The sequence below is a fragment of the Ambystoma mexicanum genome, chromosome 3q, assembly GCF_040938575.1.
Source record: "Ambystoma mexicanum isolate Mex_15411 chromosome 3q, UKY_AmexF1_1, whole genome shotgun sequence".
NCBI classification, from domain to species: domain Eukaryota; kingdom Metazoa; phylum Chordata; class Amphibia; order Caudata; family Ambystomatidae; genus Ambystoma; species Ambystoma mexicanum.
Window position 1 is genome coordinate 1,049,161,089 of NC_090926.1, and position 21,641 is coordinate 1,049,182,729.

Consider the following 21,641-nt stretch of genomic DNA (forward strand, 5'->3'; position numbering starts at 1 on the left):
TTAAACAATCTTTTTACCAACAATGCCATGGGACCAGCATGGGAGCCACTTTTGCCCCAGATGTGGCAAATTTGTTCATGGACACTTTTGAAAAAAACTCCATCTATAATAAACACAACACCTTTAATGAATCAATCGGCTGTTGGCTAAGATACATTGATGATGTGTTCATGATTTGGAAAGGGACCGAAGCAAATCTCCACACGTTCCTGCTTTGGCTAAACTCACAACATGAATGCATCAAATTCACCATGGAATACAGTACAAACCAAATTCCTTTTTTGGACCTAGCAATATCCAAGAACCTAAACAACTCCCTCAGCACCTCTCTATACCGCAAACCCACATCTAAAAATACTCTACTAGAATATTCCAGCTTCCACCCTCTAGGGTTGAAAACCAACTTACCCTATGGCCAATTCTTACGTATCAGACGTAACTGCTCCACACTAACGGAATACGAATCCAAGAGCAAAGAACTTGCTACCCGTCTAAAAGAACGGGGATATCCTAGCCATATCATCCGTCAGGCCAGAAAAAGAGTCAAATACACCAATCGGGAGACTTGCCTTACTCCCACCACCAGAGATCAATCCAACTCTAAAATGACCTGCGTCACCACTTTTACCCCCTTGAGTAACTCAATCAAAAAGGCAGTCCTAAAAAACTGGGACATACTACAGACAGAATCTTTTAAACCAGAAAAACCAAGATTCGCCTTCAAACGGAGTCGCAACCTGAAAGACCGACTTGTACACACGTACACAGAAGTGGATGCTCCCAACAGTACTCAAACCACACTGTGGAACCTCCCGCCTGTGATAGGCCATTTCAAATGCGGCAACTGCTCCGTCTGTAACCTCACGGCCAACCTCAAGACCATTGATCTGAAAGGAAACCAGTGGACCTTCAACTCGTTCACCAACTGTAAAACAAAATGGTGCGTATACATCATCAAATGCCCCTGTGACCTTATCTACATAGGCAAATCCAAGAGAGAAATTCGACAAAGGATCTGCGAACACCGTTCCTGTGTGCGAAACCAAATAGAAGATAAACCACTAGTGGCACACTTCAAGAAGATGAATCACACCCATAACGACATCTTCTGGGCAATATTGCAAACAGTAGGCAACCCTTCCCGCGGAGGCAACAGGGACCTTGCCCTACGTAAACTTGAGCAAAAATGGATTTATCGCCTGGATTCTGTGAGACAGGGTCTCAATATTTCTATTGAATGGAACTTGTTCTTCAATAAGTGAAGTCACATCCCATTGCTCCCTTCATTGAGCTTTAACCACGCCATGATTACCCATACACCCACTTGTCTCCTCTATCCAGTGGAGTACGCTCCCTTCAGCTGCCCAAAAATTTTTCGAATTTACGAAGTTTAATATAACAGAACATTTTTCAAGGTCACCTGTCTACAAAGAAAAGACACAGCAATAGCATACTGTTTATATCTGTAAATGCATTCGGAGGCACTATGTTATAGAGTGCCGTAATGTTTCTCTGCTTTACACTGTAACATATGCCTAGATATGAAACCCTACATTGTTGGCATCATAACAATACAAGTACTTATTGACTCTATTGTTATAAATAATTCCGCTTGCATGTAGGTAACTCGATCTCCTTGTTTGATGTCTCAAGGAAAAAAGATTATGCATTTCCATGTTTCAATTGTGTCCACTACCAAACATGACCAACAAGCATGCGCGAAACTACGCACTGATTACGACCGCGCCCACCACGTACACTACTCCCAGACGCATGCGCAGTGCCTGAAAGCACTACGGCCTCGTTTTAACTACAGACATGCGCAGTCAGTCAGGCAAACCCGACGACAGTGACACAGCTCTTTTCCCGACTGGGACACGGGTAAGTCTCTTGGCACAGCTCTCTCCCCTCGCATTGTGTGCACCACCTTTCGCAATTACCGTAGGTTCCGCCTTAAATTCACCCTTGTTGTCTAGATCTCTGGATCACTCATAACCGACTTCCGGCACATTTAAAACAACACTATATAACGGACTCGCAATTTTTGCGTTTTTGTATCAATCCACCGCTTGCCTCATTTTAACTTTGGAGAATCAGTCATGAATGTTTCTTCACTTTAGACACCTAGTCTTGGCCGTCCACTGTACACTAGCTCGATAAAACCATTTGTACAGTCACGGCCCCTGCATAGATTAATTCTTACCAGTCAATTTCGACTCCCTTTTGACTTAGATCAGGGCCTCTGACATCTGCAGATCGACCCCTACAGCCGCAATTCCAGCAGCTGCTTTTTACTCAGACCACAGCCATGGCGCTAATCAACATTCATATGGTAGGTCCCTTGCCTTGCTTTTTCTCACCAATGTACGTAATCTAGATTCACTGTTTTAACATAGCCTCTTTTACACTAGGATGACGCCCCACTTATTCACCCAGTCTGAAATCGACCTCCAAGTCCTGAAGACAGTTCGGTATCCTGTGCAGCGCTGCTCCAATTCTATCAGCCACTGCCTTTTTTCACCTATCTACCGAACCAGAAACACATACTCAAGTGTCGACAAAGTTAATGTGTTGTGAAAGTAAACAACACAGAAAATAGACTGTCACTACGTTTTACTAACCCACTATAATGCAGATCTATTGTATGCATATATGCCACATAGTGGCACAAAAAACTCAAAAAATGTCTTTTTGTTAAATAAATTTACATTGTATTGTTCCTCTACGGTGATTGTTTGTGTTCTGAGCTAGTAATAATCTAGCTCTTTTTGCAAGGTTCCAGTAACCTCCTACCAAGCTATTGGCTTGGGAAGCCTTTGACTCAACCCTCTCGTATCTCTGTACTTCTCTACCCTCTTGAGTCAGGCCCCCTAAAAAAGAGGGTTCGCCCATTTTTTGTTCCTTTTCTTCTAGTGCACCTCAACCAATGCATCTTTTTTAAACAAAAAGCCTGTGATAACATTTGGAAAAATCTCCATGTAAGAGATATCATTGTCTAACTGACTTTTTATGTTTTCTAGAAGAGGCCTTCAAAGAGGTCTTCGAAGAGGACTTGGAAGCTTCCCGCCCCATCGCCAGATTACCTTTTCTCTCACAAAGAGCTTTCTCCATCATCGACTGACAGGAGCCATAGTCGCCAGTCCGATCGTCCGAACCCAGGCACCAAAGACAAATTGCGGTGGGGGTCAGTGATCAACATTTTAGACCCACAATCGACACATTTTTTAACCCCGTCTTGGGAGTTGTAGGAGTATAAGAAGACAACACTTTCTTGAAACAAAATTCGAAGCACGCTGTTAACACGAGAACGAAGCAATCAGAAAAACGTAACTGAAGCCAACGGGCACGGCACAAGCTACTTGTACTGATGGTGACGTTGATGCGGTACAGAGCCTGTCGAGGGACATCGACGCCACGACCTTGTGCACATTGCCCTCTGCCGATAATTTTTTTTCCGAAGCAGTGAAGCTGGGGAGATATGATTATCATAAAATGAATGGAACTATCATAAAATGAGGAATACATGGGATGAACATCCAGTCGAAAAAACTTTACAGTTGGTAAGTAACCTGTTCTTCGGTGCTATTAGCGCCCCGCAATTTACGCTGGTGCTAATAGCGTTCCCCAGACCCATTGGGTCCAATAGGAATGGGAATTTACCACCTTACAGCAACTCCAGATCCGGCGCCAATAGCACCAGAACAAGTAGCGGTAACACTATTTGCATGGCAGTAATCGGGCACAATTACCGCCGGGATACTGTGAACCTTGTGATGACTCCGTCTGCAAGGCCAGGACGCTTGATTTGGAAGATCGGTTCTGCATATTTTCAATCAATGAAAACATTATGCAAAAGTCCACTTCTCTCTCTCCATCTACAAAACTGCTATGTCAGTCTATCTAAGATGAGGAATCCATGGGAGGATGTAATACATTAGAAGAACAAATTACATACCACTGGTAATGTTCTTTCGACTGGATGTTCCTACCACGGATTCCTCATCACCCTTCCAGCTTACCCTTCTGACTGTGTGTCAATTTGTGTATATACTTCTCGCTTTTAACATCATGAGGCAACAGGCGCAGTAAGTGCTATTTATATTATCCTCAATGTCATGTCCAGACGCGAGAATGGTAACCATCGAGGGACATTGACTTGGTGCCGCACAGCAGCCGCTGCTGTCAAAAGATTTCCGAGATTGCAAAGCAGGATATGGATATATCAAAGATGAGAAATCCATGGGAGGAACATCCAGTAGAAAGAACATTACCAGAGATAAGCAATTTGTTCTTCTCATGTAAAAAGAATCAAGCAATGATGCCCCGATCTCCCTTGCATTTCTTGCTGATTATGAAACACTTTAAGGCCAGTTTGAGGCATAATGTTCTGGTCAACGGAGTCGTATGGGCTTAGGATCCACACATGATGCATTTTTTGGCAGACAGCATGCTTTTTATGGTCGCTGATCGGCTTCAGTCACTTCCAAACATAAGGGTCAAGTTTGATAATTTCTCAAGAGTCTCCGGTTCTAAATAAAACCTATCCGAGTAGGAGATATTGAACCTGACAGTTCCTACACATGTATTTATATATTTGTAATGCATATGTGGTGGAGGAGTTGGGGATACAAGTACTATTGCACTTGTTGACAAAATGGACCACATATCTAAGTATCAGCATAACTCTGAGAATCATTTAGCTTTATCACTCCAATTGTCTTAAAGTACTAGGTCAAATCCTGAAAGATTTGGCAAGATGGAGGTGATTGTACATTTCTTGGATGTGTCGAGTGACTTAAAGATGAATGTTCTACTGGGATTGCTCTGTATGTTTCAAACTCTCCCTGATGTGGTGCCCTATCAGATTTTCAGATACATTCAGAATTGTTCCATGATTTTTGTGTGGAGTGGACAGACACCCAAGAATTTCCAGAAGGATTTTGCTTCATCCCAAGGGAAAGGGAGGATTGAGATCCCCACATGTACTAAAACACTTTCAGGCAGCACAGATTAGGGTACTGGCAGAATCATATCAAATGTACAATGAGAAACACTGGGCGGCTATGTAAAGGGTGTGGAAGATGCACAGTTATGAAACATAAACCCCTGACTAAGCATAAATCAACGGTTTCGGATTTAATTAACAAGAGGTAGATTCTAATGCCCAATCCATTCTCCCCTTATGCCACTTTTAGATAACTCTGATTTCTAACCAGGACTGGAGTATGAGGGGTTTGGGAGATGGATGAGGGTGGTGGCCATATTTGAGTTTTGTTAAAAAATTACTAGTGAGTATGATAGGCAAACTAGCCTACTACCAACTAAGATATTGGTCTCAAGGCACTTTATGCAAAGATAGCAGGGTGGGTTCTGTGACACCTTTCAAATCTCTTGTTCCCGATTCAGTTTTCTGAAGAAAAATGATCTCAGATAAAGCAAACTACTGATGGCAAGTGATCACCTTGGCTGCCAATGGTGTCAAGGTCAGTGGGTCGGGGACTTGGGGTAATCATTTATGGTGGAATGGGGGAAGGCTATTTCACTAATCCACCAATCAATATAATGGCATACTATTAACAACACATTCTCACCCATGCATCAATCTCACTCATACATCTATTGATATTCATACCTCCATCCACCTAATCACTCTAATTCATAAACTACAACCGTCTTTCCTGGCACATAATCACACTCACCTTTTCTGCTTCCACATATACGCCCATACATCCACCCAAGTCCTTATACAAAACATCGGCATCCATCTAAACAATCATGCTCATCAACCAGTCTATTTATTCTCAATCTGCACATCAAAATCATTCATAGAACAGTCTATCCTTACACAAAGCACAACACTAAAACCTGCAAATAATTGCCATCATATAAGAGTTCTACTATTGTTTTCCATACATTTTGGAAGACTGACTGCAATGCCCCCCTCCCATCTTCAATGAAATGTTCAAAGATGGGGCACGGTTAACAAAGTATAATTTGATTGAGCTGCAAGTGTATGCTGTTTTCTTTTTTCTTTCAGAAACCAAATACATTTTTTTTTTAAACTTCAACTTCAACACGTATCATTGGCAATTCAAATATGGAACCCACCTACTGCACAACACTGATGAAATTGTTACAAAATAAAATGTTTTTCATGTGCTTAAGCCTTGGTTAAGGATTCAGAGGAAGTCGAAAGACTGCTGAGAGGCCTGTCTTATAAAGAGCCAAAACATCTCTCCAGGGTCTCATATTTTTTAAGAATTGCTAAACTGCATAGAATAATAATGGAAACCACCGAGTTAATTCAATAGTCTTGTGTGCTGCTCTTCAAACTTGACTTAAAGCAATGCCATCTGTCAAGAAATGTGTATCTGCTTTTGTTTTATTTTTCCATTAATTTAGAGTTTGCAAATTCCTGCTGTTCTCTTTTTGTCTGTTGTTACATCTCAAGAGTTTTCTTGAGTTACTGTTGAACAATATGATCTGTGTGTTTTAGATCATTCTTTGCTTCTCCCCGGTTGGCGCAACCCTACGTGTTCGTGCTAGAAAGTTCCCAGCCGTTGTAAACTGCACGGCTATTAATTGGTTTCACGAATGGCCGGAAGAAGCCCTCGTGTCTGTCAGTCGTCGCTTTCTGGAAGAACTTGAGGAGATTGAGGTTTGTGACTGCTTTTGAATGCTCATATTCTAATACATTACTCTACCCCATTTCTTGTTGTTTGGTCATGAGATGGATGACTGTGCTATACTGAAATAATGTAAAGGTTTTTAACAATGTGTTTCAATTGTGCTGTTACTGAAGCAAGAAAATATGTTTTGTAACTAAAATAATGATGTACTTCCTCTTTATACATGTACCCAAAATATAAAGGGCCTCATGATGAGTTTGGCAGTATCTGGGCGAATATACCACCAAGCAGTATTTGTGTTAACACCGTGAGTTGCGGCACAAACAACGCCCCATCACAAGTTGGCTGGCACACGCACATGGTCCGGGCATGAATGCAAATAGCATTCAACGGTAGTAGTGGCTGAAAATCCGAAAACTCAGCGTACATTGCGTTACCGCCATTGTCTCGCGCAATTAGCGCTGCAGGAAATTTGTCACCGGCAGAACGGGAAACAAAGTGGCGGCCATTTTGGAAATCACATTCCATCCAAAATCAGAGCCCCTGGAAGCCATCCACTCCAACAAACCTCAAAAAATGTCTCAGGAGCATGTGAGGGGCAAGTCTGCCCTGGACAAGGTGCGCAAACCTATGTTTTCGGACCCAGAACTCTCAATATCGGTGGACGAGGTCATTTCCCACCAGGATGAACTCTATGGTCCCCAACAAAAAAAGACAGACTCACAGCTGTGTCACCACATCTGGGCAGACATCAGCCAGAAACTCACTGCGGTGTGCCGTGTCTCAGGGATGGCGAGGACTGACACAAGAGATTGAACGAGTTGCGGGTCCATGTCCGGGGCCTCCTGGCACAGCACAGGAATGAGACCATGCCGACTGGTGAAGGGCCACTACCACCAGAGCTGGCCCCATAGGGGGAGGGAGCAGTGCACCACCCTCATTGACATGGCATCCATTGAGGGAGTGGGAAGAGAGGCGGCAGGTACCGGCACCCAGGAGGCTGGAGGTGAGACACCTCCCCCTTGCAAATTACATTGTAAATAGGCCACCACTCAATGCCCAGTGTGAATGTCCGACAGCTGGCCACTGTGAGTGGGTGCAGTGCGTGTGATCGGCCACAGCCACCCACGACTGCACCCTTGTACCAGTGCACCCAGGCAACCCAGGGATACTGAGTAGGGCAGCCAATGGACACATACAAGCAACATGGCACACACATCCATGGCGGGGGCACAGCAACGTCAGGTGGCCATGTGTAGTACCAACCTCCCCTCACGGACTGCGACATGCAAGCTGTACATTTGCATCATATGCATGAAAAGCTATCCCAACAATTCCGAACGGTGTCCCCCCCACGTAGTATGCGCCAGTAATACCACCATCATGAATACTAAACATGTCAGGCCCAAATGATTGAAACTGTCATCTACAACCCGCGCCACCCTGTAAGCCTTGAAATGCATGAAAATAATTGGAGGTACCCTGTATTCATGCCATACCCTATGTCCCCTACAGGCACGAAGGCATCATCCAAGTGCATTGTGGATGATGAGGAGACAGGTCCATCCTGACATTTGCCCAGACTCGCCTCCACCATTCCGCAAAGAGCCCCACAGAATACACGAAGGCTGAGGACCCACCCCACCACACCAGGGGCTCACCACCTCAGTGCCCACAAGCCACCAAGGGCTCACCACCTCGGCACCCACAAGCCACGAGAGCCGCCTCAACAAGCCCATCCCAAGCCACCGGGGGCTCACATTATGTTGAAGTTGCCACAAGTGCAACCATCCCAGAGGAGGGTGCCTCCTCCTGTGAAGAGCAGCATGCTGTACCAGTGATTACGCCTATACACAGTCTAGTGCAGCAAATGGACACCCCCAAAGGGACCCCCGAGCATGTGGAGAGTCCCAGCCACAGTTCACATGTCTGTGCACGCTGCTGCTGCCGCGCACACACACCAGTGGGGGATGATGACACTCCCTCATATGGGTCACCTGCTGGCAGCCTCTCCATCCATGGCAGCCGCACCAGACAGCCCAGCACCACAAGCTACAGCAGCCCGACTACCCTGTGTAGAACTGCCAGGCACAGCAGCCCCGCTACCCTGCATAGACCTGCCAGGCACAGCAGCTGCAATACCCTGTGTAGAGCGTCCAGGCACAGCAGCCCCACTACCCTGTATAGACCTGCTTGGTTCAGCAGCCCCACTAACCCGCGTAGACCTGCCAGGCACAGCAGCCATGCACGGGACACAGGAACAGGTCCGGCCAATGCAGTCATGGCACACCTTAATGTGATGGAGGCACGCCAGATGAGGATAGAGGGCATGGCCGGTAAATACAATTGCCACATCAAGGCAATTAGCAGTGCAAATAGGGGGGCTGCCAAAGCAATGACGCACGACAATGCTGCCCATGTAAGGTTGTAGAGGGATGCACTGCGACACGTACAGGGTTTGGTCAGTGAGTATGTGAACTATGTGAGGTGCAATCTGCGCATGCAGAACAGATGCGCGAGTCAAATGATCTCCTCCACCAGCAGCTCAGGCGTCGGCCACTGTGGCATTTGCAACAATGCTCACCTGAAGGCGGAGCACGTGGAAAGCGACAACATCCATGTTAGATGGACAATGCACTGTTGGCCTGAGGGCCGGGAACATGGACCCATAAGCACTGTGTGGGGGGAGGGGGATATGTGTGCTGGGGAGTTGGTGGGGGAGTGGGGTAAATGTGCTGGGGAGTTGGTGGGAGGAGCGGGTTAGTTCTAATTTAATTAATGCCAGTTCGAACATGACAGAAAGCGTGGACATTCATGATTGAGTACAAGTGTTATTTATTTTAGTGATTAGTGCTCTTCGTGACATGTGCCCATCCACCAAATCAGAAGAAAATCTCAATCGACGCCTGTCTGGCCAACCTCCACTCCCTCACCCCATCCCTGTGTGCATCAGCCCTGGCAACGTGCACATGGTCATCCTCACTCCCATCACCTAGGTGTTGCCAGTCAGCATCAGGGGGTAGTGGCACATCCTTACGGCAGCAGATGTTGTGCAGCATGGCACAGGTTAGTACAATCTTGCCAACCTTTTCTGGCGCATACATCTTTGTCCCTCCAGTACGGTTCAGGCCCCGGAACCGTGCCTTCAACAAACCAAATATCATTTCCACACATATGCAGGTCCTACTGTGGGCATTGTTATATGCCAGCTCTGACAGAGTTTGTGGATTCCGCACAGGGGTCCTAAGCCAGGTGAGCGGCGGGTATCCGGAATCACCGGAATGGGATTAAATGTGAATATGAGGCCTAGGATGCTTCACTGCACGTGCAAGGAATAAGCATCAATACACTTAGCACGGTAGTCATCTTTGTGTGCAACAGGGACATGCAATGTGATTGTCTGATTGGTATACATTCATCATTTTTCAGGACATGCATCATCTGACCCGTACACACCCTATGTGATTGAGTGGGCTGGCCTGTGGCAGATTACATTTGCCTGCACATGGGATTACTGGACTTGCAGCGGTGGATGATGACCTATGTGTTTGGAATCGTGTTGGACACTCATGCTCAACAAGTACCGTCATGTAACCACTTGTCCTTTGAATATGGTGTATTCATGTTCCAAGGGTTTGCTCTGCAATGTGTGCCATGCCATGTATTTTGTATTTTGTATTTATTTTATTTGTATAGCGCACCAGGCCCAAGGGCATCAGGAAGCATGACTTAGTACAAGTAAGCAGTGGTACAGATAAGAAGAGTTACAAAGAAAGTGAAGTTACATATGATCATGCAGAGGTGTGTGCTCAAAGGCAAAAATGTAGATTAGAATTACAGGGAAGTAGAAGGGCTTGAAGGCGAGCTATACACTATAAACACAAAACATAATATACTCTCCATAATATACTCAGTATACACAATATACATCAATATATACAATCTGCATAGAGGAGTAACCTACAGACGCAAAATAGATTATCGTACTGTAATACTCAAGTGGTGGTGGCGAAGAGTTTAATCTTGTAAGGTGATTAACCAGTGTTTGGCTTTTTGTTTAAATAAAGGAGAGGATTCGGACCTAATAGCTAATGGTAGCGAGTTCCAGAGTTTGGAAACAAGGACTGGGAAACTTGCACCACCGTTTTTCTGCTGTTTATATCTGGGGATGGATAGACAGTGTGCTTGGCTGATCGGAGTAACTGGGTAGGCATGAAATGAGATAATCGGGAGGCTAGGTAGATGGGGTCCCTAGATTTATTTATTTTCAAATTTGTTTATTGGCATTTATTAATTAACACATTTGTAGAACAACATATACCAAGGCACCAGGATGTTGAGTGTTAATGAGGAAAGACAGTAACAAACAAACCATAAAACATTAACTTTCTCCCAGTGATTCTGCGTGCTGAGTTGGGTTGGTGTCGCCAGTTGGGCCGGGGGGGAAGAGTTCCAGGCGGTTTGGAGTGAGGGGGAAGGAAAAGGAGGGAAACAGCTTAAAAAACTGGCGGACTATGGTCTCAGGTCCATTTTGCGGTTGGCTCTCGTTAATTCACGGAGGCTTATCATCAGAGGGATAAAACAAGGAGTCTGTAAGTTCCCTCCAAGCTTCCAAGGACGAACTAGATTCATCTGTCGATCTAGTTACACTTTCCTCCCACGCTGAGGTTTCTGCTCGCACCCAGCGTTTCAACTCAGAGTGCCAGCATTTCTGTTGGGGCCCTGCTGCCTTCTTCCAGGACATTGCCATGGCCCTTTTTGCCAATATACACATGATGTCCATTAGTTTGGTGAAATGCTTGAGTTTGGCCGGCCTGGTATACGTGCCCAGTAGGCATTCCTCCGGGGTCCACTTGTATCCAGTCGCTCCCATGTTGTTGCTTGTCTGTTGAATGGTGGTCCACAAGGATTGCGTTTTAGCGCACTGCCAGAACACATGGATCAAGTCTGCATTATTCTGTCCGCACCATGTGCAGTTAGAGGGTAACTTGTTGTTAAGTTTTGTTAGCCTGGATGGTGTCAGGTATGTTCGATGTAGAAGGTTAAGTTGAATTTGTCTGAATCTGTGGTTTCTGGAGACAGATTTAGGAAATGACAAGGCCCTTTCCCATTCTTCGTCAGACATTTCCCGGCCTATGTCAGCTTCCCATTTGCCTCTCAAGTTGGCACTCCGTGGGTTGGGGATGTCACTCAGTTGGGCGTATATCTGGGACACCGGTTTCCATCCTTCTCCCAGAGTATAAAGAAGCGTGATTAGGGGGTTTGATTCCGGTTCCTCCGGCCATGACGACCATTTGGTACGTGCTGTGGTTCTCAACCTCTGGTACCACAGAAACTGGCCCGTGTGGACTCCATCTTCTTCCTGGAGTGTTTTAAAATCTTTGAAGGCTCCGTCCAGAAACAGGTCCCCCCACGAATATATCCCATTTCTTTCCCAGTGTCTGAGGTGTTGCAGATCGATAGCGGATCCACATAGGTCAGAGATTAGTGGTATGTCTGGGGCATACTGATGTTTGATGCATGTAAGGGTCTCTGTTCTGCGCCAGATTTTTTGTCCCAGTGCAGCTAAGAAGGGGGCACCACGCATCAAGTGGGAGGGGGCCCAGATGAGTTCTTTTAAATGTAACGGGGAAACTAGGGTCTGTAGTAGGGGGGTCTCAGATGTGACCTCATCTGCCAGCCATTTGGTGACGAAACTAAGTTGTGCCGCCAAATAATACTTTTCAAGGTTTGGGAGTTGAATACCCCCCTGGGCGTACGGCAGCATCAAGGTGGAGAGTGCTATTTTGCGTCTTCCTGTTCCCCACAAAAAGTCCCGGATCATTCTTTCTAACAGGCGGAAAAAGGGCACTTTAATGTAAAAATGAATATTCTGAAACCCATAGAGAAATCTAGGAAGGACGATCATTTTTATTATTGCCGCTCTGCCCATCATGGACAGGGGAAGCTTCGCCCAGAATTGTATGGATTTTTTCAGGGCTAGGACCACTATCTTCGTGTTGTGCTCATGCATTAGAGTAGGGGTGTGCAATATGTGTATCCCTAAATACTTGAATGAGGCCAATTCCCATTGTATTCCTACCTCCGGGAGATCTGTTATGTCTCTCCCCCTGAGGCCTGCTAGGGGAAATAAGCAAGATTTCGCCCTACTAAACTGAATGCCAGAGTACTTTGCAAAGTTGTCCAGGACATTTAACATCGTGGGTACGTTGTTCAGTGGGTCCCTGACATATAGCAGTACGTCATCAGCGTAAAGGGAGATTATATGGTCAACTCCCCCTAGTTGTATCCCAGCATCAAAAAATTGTCTACGGAAGTAAACCGCAATAGGTTCCAGCCCTAATACATAAAGCATGGGGGAGAGCGGGCATCCCTGCCGGGTGCCCCTGCATATATCCCAGGGCTCTGATATGTACTTTCCCGTTTTTACTCTGGCTTTAGGTTTGGTATAAAGGATCTTGATCCAAGTAATAAACCCCGGGCCAAAGCCGAAGTCTACCAGGACCGCCACTAGCCACTCCCAAAATACCGAATCGAACGCCTTAATGGCATCAAGGGACAACAGTGCATACGTCTCCGTGCTAGCCTCTGTCTGAGCAATAATCTGTTGTACTCTTCGTAGATTCATGGACGTGTTCCGGCCCGGTATGAAGCCACATTGATCCTCATGCACCACCTCCCCTATGATTTTGGCCAGTCTGTTTGCTAACACAGTGGTCAATATCTTAACATCATAATTAAGCATGGCTATCGGGCGGTAGGAGTCACATCTATCAGCCGGCTTATTGGGTTTGATAATTGGAATCAACAGGGTCTCCCTCATACTATCAGGGAGTATCCCCCTCTCATGTGCTTCCTGGAAAACCTCGTATAGCAAGGGCGTTAGGGAGGTCTCATAGGCCCTGTAGAACTCAGTGGGCAGTCCGTCGCTCCCCGGGGTTTTACCCATGGCTAGTGACTTAATTGCCTCAGATATATCTTCTGGTGAGATAGTTGCATCTAGAACTGCTGCCTGTTCCGGGGAGATTTTGGGGAGTTCTATTTCCCCCAGGGTGTCCATAATTTGTTCTCGGGGGACCTGGTCGTTATGAGAATAGAGGAGTTCGTAGAAGCCCCTAAAAGTGTCGTTTATATCCTGCTGGGTCTGTACTATTTCCCCTTCTTCAGTCTGTAGCTTGGTAATAGTGTGTTTAGGGTGCTCCTTCCTACATAACCAGGCCAGCATTCTACCAGGTCTATCAGCCTCTTTGTGTGTTCTGTTTGTTTTGGCGGCATAGTCAAATTTGGCTAGTCTTTCCCATGCGAGGGCACATTTAGCTCTAAGTTCCTTCAGGTTGTCTTCCCTTTGGTGAGTGCTCACCGGGGCGGCTTCCAGCTGCTCAACCTGTCGTTCCCATTGAACCAATTCTCCCCTCAATTGTCTTCTGATGCCCCCTGCTTTTGTGATGATTTCGCCTCTCGTCACTACTTTGAGAGCGTCCCATACCGTACTCAGGCAGTCTACGCTTCCTTTATTTCTTTCAACAAAGTTATCTATGAATTCATGTAGTTCCTCCCTGAACACAGGGTCACCGAGAGCGTCTATCGGCATCCTCCACATAGGGATAGGGGGTCTCGGGCCAGTTTGATTCCATTCTATTAGGAGTGGGGAGTGGTCGGAGATGGTTCTACCTAAATAACGCGCTTCCTCTATTTGTGATAGGTGTTCTTTACCTATGAAGATGTAATCTATCCTCGTATAAAGGTCGTGTGGGGAGGAGAAGTATGAGTACCCCTGGGAGTTCGGATGGCGTTCCCTCCAAATGTCGGCCAGGCTCAATCTATCTGTTAACAAGGACAGGGCCGTGGTTGCCGGTGAGGAGCCTTTTGGGTGAGGCAGGGATCGATCTAGGTTCGCATCATGGACACAATTAAAATCTCCCCCCCAAAGAAAAATGCCATGTCTATAGGGTGCGATCTTAGTGTACATGGAGTTCAAGTGTGCTGGGATGTTAGTATTGGGGAGGTAAGAGTTCACTATGCATACTTCATCTTGTTCCAGTCGGCCCCAGAGAATGACAAACCTACCCTCAAGATCTATGTCTGACCCATCTAGGTGAAATGGGAGCTGGGGGTGAATCCAGGTGTATACCCCCCTTGCATATTTAGAGTATGTAGTGCCCACTCCCTGTCCTCCCCAGTGTTCCCCCAGTTTGGCCAAGGCGTCCGCCGTGCAGTGTGTCTCCTGCAGCATTGCTATTTGTACTTTTTCCCTGTTCAGGTATGACTTGACTCTGTTCCGGCGTAAGTAGGTTCCCAATCCCCTCACATTCCACGTCACCATCTTTATTGTGACGTTAGATAACATGTCGGGGCTCTTTGATTGAGTCCAGATCAATCCGAGGACCATCAATTCCTCCCGAAAATACTCCTATCCCCAGCCCTCCCCCCACCCGTCCATCCCCTCCTACAGCATCTATCACACTCATGGGAGATTTTGTAATTTGAGTAACTCCCATTTCTTTGAATGGGGAAGATGAACAAAACAAACTAAACAGAGGAACAAAACTTTGAAATGCCCCCAGCAGTTGCTTCGAACTTGCAACGCTCGGGGGTCCCGAGCCTTCCAGGCCACTTCTGGTCTTCCGGGTCGGGAGGCGTGTGGGTAAATTGCCCACACAATGTCCGGAGGGGTGGGTCATTCAACAGATGCTCGTGTGGTTCCCGGAGTTCTTGCCCGATCTAGCAATCATTACAGTAGAACTCTGATATAACATAGGTGTCTGCTTGTATAAGCTCGCTGGTGGAAGTGCAGGTATATCTCTTAATTTAGTGTGAGGGTGATCATCTCATTTCCGACCCCGGAGGGTCTTCCTTGTCGTCAGCCAGATTATTATGTTCTAGCCACAAATTTGCCGCGGCTGGGGTCTCCAGAAATATGGCTCTTCCTTTGTAGAGGATTTTGAGGCGTGATGGGTAAAGCAGCATGTATTTTAGGTTGAGCTTTCTTAATTGTGCTTTTATTGGGATAAAGGAGTTCCTTGCTCGTTGCACAGTGGGGGTGTAATCTGGGTATATGACTATTGTCGAGTCCTTCCGTTTGATCTCACCTCCTTCTCTGGAGTGTCGCAGTATTATTTCTCGGTCTCGGAAATTCAGAATTTTAGCTATGATTGGGCGAGGGTATGAACCCGGAGGTGGACGTTTCTGGAGGGACCTGTGGGCTCTTTCCACAGAAAAACCCTGCGAGAGTTTCCCTGGGCCAATTTCCTGTAGTAGGAGTGTCTCAATGAATTTGGTCGGGTCTGAGCCTTCCAAGTCCTCGGGAACCCCCAGCAGGCGAATGTTGTTACGGCGGGCTCGGCCCTCAGCATCCTCCGAGCGCGCTTCGAGTCTCGACACCTTTTGCTCTAGGACCTGGACTCTCGATTTCAGCTCCTGGGTGCCTTCTACATTCTCTTGTAGAGTGTTTTCAGCTGTCGTCACTCTTTCCGTGAGGTTGCGGGCGTCTTGACGCATAAGCTGCATGTCTGTTCTCATCTCCTCAATTTTCCCTTCTACTGACGTGCGGAGGGCTGCTATTGCCTGCAGGACCTGTGCGTGTTTAAGATCTTCTCCCTGTTGGGAGGGTTCCGCTACCGTTTCCTGGGCCTGTTGCGATGGTCTTTGGGGCTTGGCCGTTGTAAAGGAATCCATTGTGACCAACTTCAGCTTGCTTTTGGGGGGAGACATCACCCTCCCTAGATCCTAAAACTTCAGTTCTAGTTCCTGCTGTACTCTCTATGGAAGTCTCATCTACGGCCCTTAAATCATGTCTCAGAATTGAGTTATCCAGTGAAGTTTCTCAGATGGGGGCCTTCTATCTGGTCAATATTCAATGGCTATAGGTGTAGCGCTGACCCTATAAGTCCAATTTCCCTGCCCGCAAATCATGCAGATGAGGTACAGTCTAGGCCGGCCTCCAGCTATTTTAATTGGGTTCCACTGTTCATGGTGTCCCGGCTGCAGGTGTTTTATGTTGTTCTTGATGCCAGCTCCAGTGGCTGGCGGTCCCTGGGTTTAACCGTCAATTGGTAGTGTTATAGCTGCGCTTGTTAAGCTGTTTTGCGCCGTTCCAGGTGTTCCTCCGCCTGGCAGCGGGGCCAAGTTTATGGTAAGGCGAGCACCAGGGTTCGGAAGAGTGAGCGAGCCCAACCCCCTTCTCCTCGGATTTTTGGGGTCTCGCAGGTCGCTGTAATGTGCTTCTGGCTGCTTCAGCGACGGAGCTATTGTGGATCTAGTGAGTTACACTCCCTCCCCCGAGTAGAGCCGCCTCAATCGTGGGGCCAAGTTATGGATGCCTCCCCGGCCCCCCGCTTGCCAGGTAGGCGATTGGGGTCGGGAGCTTCTGGTGCCCCTCTCTTATTAATGCCGCAACCCACCGCCTTCACAGCTGTGCGGTTATGATCAGGCTCACCTGTGTGTGGGCGGCGTCGAGTCGGCCACAAACCCTCGACTCGGGGGCAGGTCCAGGTTCGCTCCACTTCAGCTCGCCCGATCCTCCTTTATGTGTCGCAGTCGCTGTCGCTGGTGCAGCAGGGGGGGCCGGTCACGGTCCCACTAATTCCGTCTCCCGCTAGTAGGAGCCCGGACGAGGCCAAGGGGGGAGCACTCCTCCACAGCAGCCCGCAAAAATGTCCCAGGGACGCGCGGGCTCAAGTCTCTCACCTCGAGTCACCGGCGCCTCCCCGCATCAACGTGGGTATGTTTCCCGGCTTCTTCTTGTTCACCCGGATTGGCTCCGCTCCGTTCCGCCTCTCTCTAACAGAGCTTCCTCTGTGTGTTGTCGCCGCTGGTGCTGAAAGGCTCCGGTCACACTCCTTCCTTCAGCGCTTCCACCCTGTGGCCAGAGAAGTCGCTCCGTCACAACGAGCTGCGGGGCGTCCTGGGTTTGCGGCCACAATCGGCTTCACTCGATCGCGGGCGCCGCCATCTTGGGGGTCCAAGGGGTGCGAGTTCAGGCACCCCGTTTCGAAACTTCTGTTGTCCGATTTTACTCGGAAACTCCGTCGAGCGCTGGCAATCTGTTCTCGTTCCGGAATATATGTTTGTAACTCTCCGCAGCGTGGTTTTCTGCAATATTTATCCGTGTTTCAAGGATCACGGGACAGAGCTCTGAAGGAACCTGTCTTCACGGCATGCGTGCTGGCCACGCCCCCTAGATGGGGTCCCTAGATATAAAGCGTTGCAGTAGTCGAGTCTGGACATAACCAATGTCCTGGCCAGAGAAATGCAGTTCGGGGTAGTTAGAAAGGTGCGGCATGCTGTAATATGCTTACATGTGTAAGCAGATTCAGAGATTACAGCATTAGTTTGTCTATGGAGCGATAAGGTGGAATCAAGATAGATTCCAAATGTTTTGGTATCGCTAGAGACCTTAATGGAGTTGCCTTCAATGTTGAAGGTTTTGAAAGAAGGATCAAGTCTATTCAGTCGATGTTGGGAGCCTATGATGAGAAGCTGTGTCTTGTCATCATTGAGACAGAGCTCATGTTGAGGCATCCAGGCTTGGATGACTTGATAAAAATCATTAAGGACTTTAGAATCCACCATGTAGTCCTCTGTGATTGGGATGAGTATCTAGGTGTCATCAGCGTAGTTGGTGTCAGTAATACCCAGATAGTCAAGTATGTCAAACAGAGGTTTAGTGAATACATTATAAAGCGTTGTGGAGATGCACCAACCTTGTGGCACCCCACATGGCACCAGTGAAGGCTCCGCCGAGGCAGTAGGAGAAAAGACCTCATGTGTATGTAGTCCAGGAAGGAACTAATCCATTTGGTGGCTTTCTCAGAGAAGTGGGTAGCTAATTTAAGGTGACGACAGAGGATTTGGTGGTTGGCCAAGGCAAATGCTGCCGATAAGTCAAGGAGTAATAATAGGGCCATTTTATTGTTGTCTTTTAAGTCCTTGATTTGTGTTTTGAGGTCTGTCAAGGCGGTTTCCATCCCGTGTTTGGGTCGGAAACCAGATTGTCTTGTGTCAAGTAATTTTTTGGTTTCCAGATACTTCCGAATCGGGAGGTATGCTGCCCGATCCAAGATTTTCAGCAAGAAAGGGACTGTAGTAACGGGTCTGTAATTGGTAGGTATGCTAGGGTCTAGAGTGGGTTTTTTAAGTAGCGGAATCACCCAAGCATCCTTCAGGTTGCAAGGGACAGTACCCAAGTGAAATGAGGAGTTGATGAAGGCGGTGATGAAAGGGGCAAGTTCATGCACAGATTCCTTGATGATAGGGGTGGGCAGGAGTCGCCCTGACAGTTAGAAGGTTGCAGTTTACTAATAATGCTTTCTACCTCTGCGATGGTGAGAGGAGCAAAGCTGAACAGTGCATGTGTGAATGTGGTAGGCGGGGTGTTGCTAGTGGGGAATTTGTCATGGAAGATGGTTTGAAGGCAATTTTGTTTAGCATTCATTTTAGACTGTAAGGTGGATATTTTAGTAAGGAGAACTTTTTGAATGTTATCACACCACGTGCTGTCTTTACTACAGGTATCGGGGGAGGAGGGGGATTCTAGTTCTTTAAGAATTTTGAAAGTTCCTTCGTATTAGATTCTGCTTGTGAGATACGCAGGTTGTACATCTCTTTTTTGCTTGTAAAGTGGCTTCCTTGTAGTTAAGTGACACTATGGTGAGGTTATCTTTATTGGCGTTACAAGAGAGACTTTTCCAGAGTGCTTCAGCATTATGTTTTTCTTTGCGTAATACTCTTGGTTGTGGGGTGTACCAGGAGTTGAGGTGGGCACGCTGTTTAGGTTTCCTGGATTTGAGGGGTGCGATGGTGTTGATAGCTTTGAGCAAAGTGTGATTAAAGGTGTAAACTAAGACTGAAGGGTCATCATGTGTAAAGGCACAATTATTGAGTGTAGATTGAGGGGGAGCAGTTTGTCCCTGTTGATGTCCTTTTTATTTCTTGTGGGGATGGAGGGTGCAATATTATGTTTGGTGCGTGGGTCGTTGGCGGGTATGTTGAAGATGATGATGATGTGATGGTCGGACCAGGCACAAGGGAGGTCGGAGCAAATATGCGTGTTGCAGTTTAGGTCAGCGATCCAGTCGAGCGTTCTTCCCTTGGAATGGGTAGATTCGAGTATGCAATGAGGGAGTCCTAAGTTAGAGATATTGCTAACAATCTCTCCTGCATGGTGGTAATTAGGGTCTACTAGGCCAAGATTGAGGTCACCTAATAGTAGGACTTGGGAGTTGAGTTTAGTGTTGTCTGTAAGGATGGTAGTGATATCATCCGAGAATGTAGAGAGAGGACCTGGGGGTCTGTAGATAAGGCGCAGAGTGCTTGTGTTGTTATGGGACAGAGATAGTTTGACTGATAAAGACTCAGCAGAGCTGAGCTGTGTGTTAGGCATAATTCTCATATTATTGTCGTCTTTATGAATAAATGCAACACCGCCTCCTTTGGATAGGTTAGAGTTGCGATTGCATCTAATAATGGGGTATCCGTCAGGAATGGCTAATGCCAATAGGGGACCTAAGGCTGCATGTTGCCGGGTCTCTGTAATGGCGATGAAGTCAATGTTTTGTGTGATAATGAGATCTGCGATGTCAAGAGCGTGGGCTAGGGACGGATCTAGCATTAATGAGAGCACCCTTGACCTCATTTTTTAACGGGAGTCTTGAGGTTGTTGGAGTGTACCTGAGAGCTATGAGGTGGGGTGATTTTTAACATCAGGTGTGGGTTATGAGAGTGTCGTGTTGTGCGATGGAATCTGGATCCCAGTCTGTAGTTTCTCAGGTGGAGCGAGCATGTCCCTTGTAACCCACTTTCTACATGCACCGCTCCCTGGGTTTGATTGGCACTGTGGTGCATCCATACCATCAGGATGAGGCTAACATCATGACTGGTTGTTCAGGGCCAGTATTGATTTGTATTTGGTTGTGGCTGTCTCAGTGGATTGTGGAACTTTAGCTACATGGCACCAGTTTTTGTTTTGTTTCACATGCATGTAAATGTGCATTCATGGGGCACTCCTTCAGGGATGTTCATGTTCGGATTTGATCCTGATCATCTACAGTGGTTTCATGGATGGGTATTGTATTCCTCTCACTTTACATTCCTGTGGGATTCCCTGGGTGAGGTTACTCGTGTGTGTCAGGGTGTAAAGCAGCACTGCAACATAGCACAGAGAAGGTGCATTCTGGTTTTTGTGGTCCCATGTGTTATGATGTTTTGAGAAGTATGTGTCCATCACCTTTTGTGGGTTCAGGTGTGATGGCTGTGTGCCACACGTATATAGTACTGGTGCTGTGATGGTGCTAGCTGTTGCTCTTGGTGGCATGAAAGGATTCCTGTGGCTCTGCCCCCCCAAAATTTGTTGTACGTTGGCATGCATTTTAGGCAGGGTTTGCACTCACCCACTATCCATGTGTGTTGGGCTCTATGCCTCTACATGTAGGCTGGCAGTGTGTTGTTGCGCAGCACCATGGAGTCGTGAGTGGATTCTGGGTAGCGAGTGCATCAGTGGCTGATGGGCAGGTCTGGGCTACACGTCATCTGCACGTTCAATGAATGGAAATGCTTCCGATTCCTGTAGGCTGCCTCATGGTCCTGGGTGCAACCGGTGCAACATGTGTGCAGTCTAGGGCTGCAATCACGTTTGGCACTTGGGCAATGGCATAGAACTGTGCCTTCAGTTCATTCACCTATGCCTGGGTGATTGGCAATGCAATGTGTTTGTTCAAATGGTGCAGGAGTGCATCCAGCACCTGGCTCAGGACGGCACTGAAAGTGGACTGGGCCATACCATGCATCACAGCAACTGTGCCCTGGAAGATGCCAGTTCCAAGTTATTGTAGGACTGACACCAGCTTCACGAGTGGGGACACAGCGGTGCTGATGGCAGCCCTGCTACCAATCTCACCTTGGATTGTGTCCAGCAACTGGGTGATGGTAGCCCTGTCCAGCCTGTACTCGGACACCAACTGACCATCAGCCTGTGCCCAGGGTGTTATCCTGACCCTAGGGATAGCTGCCTGCCTT

The 21,641-nt window shown here is 47.2% G+C and overlaps 1 protein-coding gene across 1 annotated transcript in view; it reads left to right on the top strand.

The window, feature by feature from the left end:
* The window catches only part of DNAH17 (dynein axonemal heavy chain 17), an 8,024,690-nt gene that overhangs the window by 5,702,671 nt on the left and 2,300,378 nt on the right, over positions 1-21,641 (top strand). Inside the window, exon 55 of the mRNA XM_069655242.1 lies at positions 6,497-6,658. Within this exon, the coding sequence (XP_069511343.1) occupies positions 6,497-6,658 (162 nt within the window). The remainder of the gene's footprint in view (positions 1-6,496; positions 6,659-21,641) is intronic.